General features: G+C 44.1%; 1 protein-coding gene across 1 annotated transcript in view; it reads left to right on the top strand.

The window, feature by feature from the left end:
• The window catches only part of rtn2b (reticulon 2b), a 12,811-nt gene that overhangs the window by 2,226 nt on the left and 585 nt on the right, over positions 1 to 10,000 (top strand). Inside the window, exons 2-6 of the mRNA XM_062535521.1 lie at positions 2,951 to 3,158; positions 4,584 to 4,722; positions 4,836 to 4,905; positions 5,359 to 5,405; positions 5,650 to 5,708. Of these exons, the coding sequence (XP_062391505.1) occupies positions 2,951 to 3,158; positions 4,584 to 4,722; positions 4,836 to 4,905; positions 5,359 to 5,405; positions 5,650 to 5,708 (523 nt within the window). The remainder of the gene's footprint in view (positions 1 to 2,950; positions 3,159 to 4,583; positions 4,723 to 4,835; positions 4,906 to 5,358; positions 5,406 to 5,649; positions 5,709 to 10,000) is intronic.

Here is a 10,000-nt window from a genome sequence, read left to right as displayed (position 1 = left end):
CAGGCTCCAGTGCCTTTAATACTGTAATACTGCGCAGGCTCCAGTGCCTCTAATCAGTCAGCTCCGCTGGTCACATTTACACCACTTATCTACTGTAGTGTTGCACATGTGCACCTCTTGCCTACTGCAGTATTGCACATGTACACCTCTTGCCTACTGCAGTATTGCACATTTACACCTCTGGTTGCCGACGGAGCGCTAACGTTTCCCAGACAGCCGCCTGGCGACCGGTGCGACTCTTCTGTCTGGACAAACGTGGGAAAAAACAGCAGCGTCCAACTCAGAGGGCTTAATGTGCACTAGACCTGCGTCATGATATCAGCATTTATGTATGTGCTTCCTCTAACCACACACACACACACACACACACACACACACACACACACATATATACGTCATGATATCAGCATTTATGTATGTGCGTCCTCTAACCACACACACACACATATATACGTTATGATATCAGCATATATGTATGTGCGTCCTCTAACCACACACACACACACATACGTTATGATATCAGCATTTATGTATGTGCGTCCTCTAACCACACACACACACACACGTTATGATATCAGCATATATGTATGTGCTTCCTCTAACCACACACACACACACACACACACACACACACACACACACACACACACACATACACACATATATACGTCATGATATCAGCATATATGTATGTGCTTCCTCTAACCACACACACACACACACACACACACACACACACACACACACACATATACTGTATATACGTTATGATATCAGCATTTATGTATGTGCTTCCTCTAACCACACACACACACACACACATACACACACACACACGTTATGATATCAGCATATATGTATGTGCTTCCTCTAACCACACACACACACACACACACATACACACACACACACGTTATGATATCAGCATATATGTATGCGCTTCCTCTAACCACACACACACACACACACACACACACACACGTCATGATATCAGCATTTATGTATGTGCTTCCTCTAACCACACACACACACACACACACATATATACGTTATGATATCAGCATTTATGTATGTGCGTCCTCTAACCACACACACACACACACACATATATACGTCATGATATCAGCATTTATGTATGTGCTTCCTCTAACCACACACACACACACACACACACACACACATATACGTTATGATATCAGCATTTATGTATGTGCGTCCTCTAACCACACACACACACATATATACGTCATGATATCAGCATTTATGTATGTGCATCCTCTAACCACACACACACACACACATATATACGTCATGATATCAGCATTTATGTATGTGCTTCCTCTAACCACACACACACAGACACACACATATATACGTTATGATATCAGCATTTACTGTATGTATGTGCTTCCTTTAACCACACACACACACACACACACACACACACACACACACACACATATACGTTATGATATCAGCATTTATGTATGTGCTTCCTCTAACCACACACACACACACACACACACACACACACATATGCGTCATGATATCAGCATATATGTATGTGCTTCCTCTAATCACACACACACACACACACACACACACACACACACACACACACACACACACACACACATATGTTATGATATCAGCATTTATGTATGTGCTTAAATAAATGACTTTTATCTGTTTTGTTTTTTAAATGCCAGTTATTTCATGTATCCAGGACACTATGCACCCTGATAAAGTCCCCTTGGCCTTTGGAATTCAAATAACCCCACTTCAACACATACAGTACCCTTCACCATACCAAGAGATTAGCATGGTTTTTTATTTCAGTTAGCCTATTAGCTGGTTTCCTTCTCATTGAGCTCAATGCAATTCAGAGCAGCTAATCAGCTAACTGAAATAAAACGATGCTAATCTAGGCCCTACGCTACTGTATTATAATGCTGCTCATAATGCCAATCTAGGCCCTACTCTACTGTATTTTAATGCTGCTCATAATGCTAATCTAGGCCCTACGCTACTGTATTATAATGCTGCTCATAATGCTAATCTAGGCCCTACGCTACTGTATTATAATGCTGTTCATAATGCTAATCTAGGCCCTACGCTACTGTATTTTAATGCTGCTCATAATGGTGGTGCTTGGAGAGTCAATTGTTCTCTGGGGTGGTACTCTGTGAAAAGTTTGAGCACCACTGCGCTAGAGCATTTCACTGGTTATCAAATGAGCACCGCTGCTGTAGAACATTTCACTGGTTATCAAATGAGCACTGCTGCGCTAGAGCATTTCACTGGTTATCAAGCAGCCGCATATCACACCCCACTGGGGTGGGTGCAGTTGATGTTCGGTTGTCAACAAGATGTCTCCCAGTAAACTTCCTTCTGTGTCCTGTCCCAGTGATAGAGCTGATGTGTCCCTCTGTGTCCTGTCCCAGTGATAGAGCTGATGTGGTGTCCTGTGTCCTGTCGTAGTGATAGACCTGATGTGTCCTTCTGTGTCCGGTCCTGTCCCAGTGATAGAGCTGATGTGTCCTTCTGATGTGTCCTTCTGTGTCCTGTCCCAGTGATAGAGCTGATGTGTCCTTCTGTGTCCTGTCCCAGTGATAGAGCTGATGTGTCCTTCTGTGTCCTGTCCCAGTGATAGAGCTGATGTGTCCTTCTGATGTGTCCTTCTGTGTCCTGTCCCAGTGATAGAGCTGATGTGTCCTTCTGTGTCCTGTCCCAGTGCTGATGTGTCCTTCTGTGTCCTGTCCCAGTGCTAGAGCTGATGTGTCCTTCTGTGTTCTGTCCCAGTGCTAGAGCTGATGTGTCCTTCTGTGTTCTGTCCCAGTGATAGACCTGATGTGTCCATCTGTGTCCTGTCGTAGTGATAGAGCTGATGTGTCCTTCTGTGTCCTGTCCCAGTGATATAGCTGATGTGTCCTTCTGTGTCCTGTGGTAGTGATAGACCTGATGTACTGGCGGGATGTGAAGAGGACGGCCGTGGTGTTCACGGGACTGGTGGTGGGCCTGGCGAGCCTGTTCCAGCTGAGCCTCATCACCGTGGCGACCCACTTCCTGCTGTCCGTCATGGCCTTCACCATGTTCGTACGCCTGCTCTGCAAGCTGCTCCACCTCGTACGCCTCATCGACGCCTCGCACCCCTTCCAGTGAGTACCCTCTCCAGTCTCGCACCCTTTCCAGTGAGTAACCTCTCCAGTCTCGCACCCTTTCCAGTGAGTACCCTCTCCAGTCTCACACCCCTTCCAGTGAGTACCCTCTCCAGTCTCACACCCCTTCCAGTGAGTACCCTCTCCAGTCTCAGGCTTTAGCCTCGCACCCCTTCCAGTGAGTACCCTCTCCAGTCTCAGGCTTTAGCCTCGCACCTCTTCCAGTGAGTACCCTCTCCAGTCTCGCACCCTTTCCAGTGAGTAACCTCTCCAGTCTCGCACCCTTTCCAGTGAGTACCCTCTCCAGTCTCGCACCCTTTCCAGTGAGTAACCTCTCCAGTCTCGCACCCTTTCCAGTGAGTAACCTCTCCAGTCTCAGGCTTTAGCCTCGCACCCCTTCCAGTGAGTACCCTCTCCAGTCTCAGGCTTTAGCCTCGCACCCCTTCCAGTGAGTACCCTCTCCAGTCTCGCACCTCTTCCAGTGAGAAACTTCTCCAGTCTCAGGTTTAAGCTCAATTTTTTACACATGTCTCATGGCGCTTTACAGAATTTGAAACAGTTCACTAGCATGCGTGGGCCAGGAATCCGGGCAAGGGGACAACAACAGGTGATGGTAGGAAGTCATAGGGATGGGACTTCAGGTGTGACGAGGGCCAGGCACAGGGATGGCAGGTGACTGGTAATGGCTTAGATAGATAGATAGATAGATAGATAGATAGATACAGTAGATACTTTATTGATCCCCAAGGGGAAATTCAAGGCTTACCTCACAGGTGAGGTATGGGGGAAGAAAGAAAGACATATAGTGGGTTAGTATTACTAATAATACGTCATGATGGTTATGGGACGCATGACTGGGGTACCAGTCACATGAGCACACAGCAGAGGTGGTCCATTCCAATAAGACCCTGAGGCACCCTTTCCAGTGAGTACCCTCTCCAGTCTCAGGCTTTAGACAGTCACAAGTGGAGTGTGTTCAGCGTGCACTCATTCAGACTGAGCAACTTTGACTTCACACACGGCCATTGAATTGCAGTGTTGGGGCATAACACGGATATGAAAGTGTACTGTCACTGTAGGCTAATATAGGCTGCTCTGTAAGTGTACTGTCACTGTAGGCTGATGCCAAGTGCTCTGTAAGTGTACTGTCACTGTAGGCTAATGCCAAGTGCTCTGTAAGTGTACTGTCACTGTAGGCTAATGCCAAGTGCTCTGTAAGTGTACTGTCACTGTAGGCTAATGCTAGCTGCTCTGTAAGTGTACTGTCACTGTAGGCTAATATACTGTCACTGTAGGTTAACGCCAGCTGCTCTGTAAGTAAACAGCACATTTGGAGAGGGGGCGTGGTGTCTTGGTATTGAGTCTGAGTTCTCTTCTGTAGAGGGGGTGTGGCCTCTTCGTGTTGAGCCTAAGTTCTGTTCTCAGGTCGTTCCTGGACGAGGATCCCTCCCTGACAGATGACATCACCATTCGCGTGGTGGAAACCATTGTTCTCCTGATCGCCACGTCTGTCACAGAGATAAAGAGACTCGTGTTCATTGAGAACATGATGGATTCAATCAAGGTATTACATAGTCAATGCAAGCTCAGTTAATGACCAGAGACTGATTTCTCCCTCAACTCAGAGCAGCGACACATTCTTACAAATCTAAGATGGCTGCCTTTCTCCTCCCACAGTTCCTGGTGTTGTTGTACCTGTTGTCCTTCGTAGGTGTCCAGACCAACGGCCTCACACTGATCATGTGTGGTAAGACCGACAGCACTCTAGTAACTATAGCAACATTTCAAGTTTGGAGGATGTGAACGCACAGATAAACAGGTGGCCTCTCCAGTTCATAAGCTATAAGCTGTGCTGCGGAGAAGTGTCCATTAACTAAATGTCAGTGTAACAATACAGCATATTGATTATTTGTTCACAGATGTTAACAAAGCCTATATTGAAGTCTCATACACACGTTATGTGACAAAATAAATACTGTTCAGTGATCAGTTGTTTTTCATGAAGCCAAAGCTTCTGGTAAGATTAGTTTTATCAATATTGTGACTTCTCTTTGATATACTATACTTTTATTCAGCCCCCTTAATATTGCTGTTAGTATTATCATATTGTTATGGCTACTGCATATTATGTGTGAAATGTACTCTGTGTGTCTAGATGATTTTGCCTCAGTGGTCTCTCTTTGTGCTTGTCTCTCCAAAGCGGTGATCTGTGCCTTCTCTCTACCCCTGTTTTACCGGCTGCAGCAGGTAAGGACATACACTATATTGGCAAAAGTATTGGGTTACTTCCCTTGACTCACATAATAACTTAAGACACATCCTAGTCTTAATCCATAGGGTTTAATATGACTCTCTGCCATGTTCTTAATTCATAGGGCTTAATATGACTCTCTGCCATGTTCTTAATTCATAGGGCTTAATATGACTCTCTGCCATGTTCTTAATCCATAGGGTTTAATATGACTCTCTGCTGTGTTCTTGTTTGTTCTAGGGACGCATTGAGAGGATCGTGACAGCAGTGACTTCCTCTTTAAACAGAGGAAAACTAGTGTAAGTGCTCTCATTATGAGCATGTAGTAGCAGAATGTAGCATGTAGTGTCTACAGCATGTAGTAGCAGAGGACAACTAGTGTTAGTGCTCTCATTGCATCCTTAAATACAACACAGACCAAACACATACCATTAGCATGCAAATATGATCTCAAAACTATTAGCATGAATTGATCCAAATAACCCTTAAAAACACTGAACGTGTGTAAAGGTCTTTTTTCCATTACATTCTGTTTAATTCAGCTTTGAGAATTAAGTAGCAGTAGCATGTAACATTTAGCCTGTAGCTGCAGCATGTAGCATGTAGCATCTATAGCATGTAGTAGCAGCATGTAGCATCTATAACATGTAGTAGCAACATGTAGCCATCTATAGCATGTTGCAGCAGCATGTAGCATCTACAATATTTAGCAGCAGCATTTAGCCATCTATAGCCAGGGTTGCCAACTCTCACGCATTCGCCGTGACACTCACGATTTCAGCATCAATCTCACGCTCTCACGCAGACTTAAGCAATGTCACGCCAAAATCCATTCTTATTTTTCTTCAACCCGTTCGTTATCAGTTGGTGACTTGACCACATGCAGCAGATCATTGTGTAGGCAGTAGACGAATTTAAGGCATGTATAGGCTCTTTAGATGAACTGCAGGGATAGGTCTAATACCTGACTACAACGTTCTCAGCGCAGAGAAATGATGTAACGCCGGTGATCCACTAGCATGCGATGCGAACTCCGCATCGCACTACTCATTCGCTACGCTACCCTCCCCGTGGACGCTTTGGTAGGCGTTCCCTTTTTAATGGGTGACAGGACTGTAGCCTACGGCGAACCAACCAAAAGCTAAATTATTGGCCAACTGTGATAGCAGTGCAAGCCAATTTCCCACTGACAACCAAATTACTAGCAGTCTAATCTGAACACATGAACAAGTAGTTTCGTCAAGTACTTTCGTCAACTTCAAAACACTCACCCTCATCATCAACAATCTCCGCTATCTTCCTCCGTGCTTCATTGCACATTATGCTGTCCCTTTATGAGTCCAATCATACACACAGGGAAGAGTTCACGTTCCAATATTCAGTTTTTCGTTTGATGTTATGGCAAATGATTTACTGGCGGTAAAGCCAAGACTACCGGAAAATGCAATGTTGTTGAACGTCAGGAGCGACCTGCTCTACTATTGGATACTCGCCTCGCGATGTGCTCGCGATGGACGGATTAATTTGCATAAAGTTGGGGATTGCTGAACTTTTCCGACGCACCGCAACCACAGCTCTCGACGCAACGCGTACCCAGAATGCTATGCGGGATGCGAATTCGCTTCTCATTGAAATGAATGGGGATAGTGCGATGCGGAGTTCGCATCGCGTGCTAGTGGATCACCGGCGTTACGTTACGTGTCCATTATCGCGGCAAAAGCCACCGCGCCGCACATAGCCCATTCATTTCCTATGGAGAGCGGCACGGCGTAGGTAACGCTTCCGCAAAGCACCTTGGGAAGGCGGCGCGGTCATTTGAACAGAGGCGGTGCGTGAAGAAGTTGGGCTCTGCTGAACTTTATGCAAATGTAAGCGGTAAACGCAAGGCAGCTAGCCAATGAAAGTACGTCTTTGGTAAACAAGTGTTCTCCTTTGCTCTAGTCCTCCGGTCTGGAACCATAGCCTGCTAGAAATATTTGTTCCGCCTGCTAATCGTCTCGGTTTAATGAAATATAGAAGTTATAAAGCGGCTAAGCCATTAAGTTTAGAACAAGTTTGCCACTGCACCCTATCAAAATGACATTGTTGGCGACTTGAACCAAGACAGAAAGGTGCTTTGGAGGAACATGGTAATGACATTTGTGAGTATTTCAATAAAATATGTTAAAATTACTTGCACTGGCTAATAGTGTTACGTATTAAGTAGCTATCTTCACTTTAGTTGCCTACGTGTGCTAGCAGTGTGTATTTCGATGTAATAAACTGCTTTAGCCTACCACACGACCACAAGCGGCGACGAAGAGAGGGTCTAGGCGTCTGCAAGCGTCTACGCGCCGCAATAATGGATACGCACCGTAACGGTACGGCCAGATCTTTCCGGCACTTCACTTTGTCGTGTCGCAACCCGCTATTTCCCTATGGGTGACGTCAAGCGACTTTAACGGACCCGCAAAGCATTCCGGGAAGGCAGCGCTGCATTTGAAAACCTGTCGCGCGACAGAAAAGCTGGCCGATCCCCAGCTCTATGCAAATGAGTCCGTTGAACGCGAGCCGTCTGTCCAATGAAAGCACGAGGTAGTAGGTTCGTCGTTGTAGTACAACAGTGCCCGTGAAACTTGGTTCCGTATACAAGTCAAATTCATGTTTAAACGAACTCTTCCACGACCAGCTAGTTGTCCATAAAATAAACGAAACTTGGATTTGGAGAAATACATTGACTGTTGGTGTTTCTGGTGAGGATTTGAGATTGCATTGAGTAGTTTAAATAAAACAATATTTCAAAATGGCTTGCATAGTTTGTGTAGGCTATTAATATTTTCGTATGCTGTTAAATACACGCCTAAAATGGTGTATATTTGTGAGAAACACTTTAGACAAGTTAAAACGAACTGCTTATGAACTGCTAACTGACAATTCAAACGAAACGCCCACTCACGACAAACGAGGGGAAGACGTGCGACACCTTCCGACACATATGTAGTGCATATGTGTCCACACCGTAAGGGATAATCAACGACGCGCCGTGGAAAATAATGCACGTTCGAAGTGGTAAGGACCCGACGCCGCAGGCGTGATTGCTCACGAAGTTCTAGTCACACTGATATGAATGAATGACTCTTGACAGAGCACAATCTTTTCGATGGTATTATAGACCTACTAGTTGCTGTGATAGACGGATCGCGAGAAAATCAACGTGAATTTAGGCTGTTGATGTACTAATTAATTTGTAGGCTATTACCAATCCCGTTTTTAAATTTCACTAGGCTTTCTACTTGTTCTCCAACTTCAGGTTGTATGCGCCCCAAAATAATGAACTAGGCTACTGCTCTTCCACTTGTTTGGTGTTTTGACTACATAGAAAACAAAACATTTGGGTACTTCCACATATTAATAACTTTAGGATAGCCGAAAAGCATGACATCACTCTCTTAAAGTGACAGGCATTAAATGACAATAAAGATAGGCTAAATGTAAGTGAGTATGACAATTGTGTCAAAATCTAAAATCAATATGAAATAGTCAACTTACTATGTATTTTAGCTAATTACGCAGATCATAAATAATGTAAACTTAATATGAATTTCAAAATGTTTGAAATACAGACATGAAACCACCTTTTCACTGAGTGTGTTGGGGGCTTGTAATGTTGAGTTGTATCGGTCTACAACACCACTACAAATGACATTGGGAAAGCCATACTGGTAGGCCTATATTTTATTCACCTGGTTTAACAACTACCAGATGTTTATATGTAGTCTATGGTGTAGGCTATGGGCCCCGTGTGTCTGGCAAGGGGCCTGCACTTAAAGATTGTGCTGATATCTTCGGCACCCATTTTTTTTTTTTTTTTTTTTTGCGTGGCCCTCAAATAAGCCAAATGCACCCCCCCCCCCCCCCCTCTTCAAAATCTCACTCCAGCCAAACACCCGAAGTTGGCAACCCTGCTATAGCATGTAATAACAGTATATAGCATGTAGCATTTATAGCATGTAGCAGTAGCATGTAGCATCTATAGCATGTAGTAACAGCATGTAGCATGTAGCAGCAACATGTAGCCATCTTTAGCATGTAGCATCTATTGCATGTAACAGCAACATATAGTTATTTATAGCATATAACAGCAGCATGTAGCATGTAGCCATCTTTAGCATGTAACAACAGCATGTAGCATGTAGCCATCTATAGCATGTCTTTAAAGTTATTTTATAATTTGTTTTACTTTATTTTACTTTACTTTACTATTATTTCAATTTTATTTTATTTTACAGCACTTTGGTCAACTAATGTTGTTTTTATATGTGCTTTACAAATAAATTTACATTGATATTGACATCTATTGCATGTAGTAACAGCATGGAGCCATGCTACATGTTGTTGCTACATGCTATAGATGGCTACATGCTGCATGTAGTAGCAGCATGTAGCCAACATGTAGCATGTAACATGTAACATGTAACATGTAACATGTAACATGTAGCATGTAGCCATCCATAGCATGTAGTAGCAGCATGTAGCATGTAGCCATTTATAGCATGTAGCATCTATTGCATGTAGTAGCAACATCTAGCATCTATAGCATGTAGTAGCAACA

This window comes from Sardina pilchardus, chromosome 5 (assembly GCF_963854185.1).
Source record: "Sardina pilchardus chromosome 5, fSarPil1.1, whole genome shotgun sequence".
Taxonomy (NCBI): domain Eukaryota; kingdom Metazoa; phylum Chordata; class Actinopteri; order Clupeiformes; family Clupeidae; genus Sardina; species Sardina pilchardus.
Note: the sequence above shows the minus strand (reverse complement) of the source record. Positions and strands in the feature narration are given on the sequence as shown.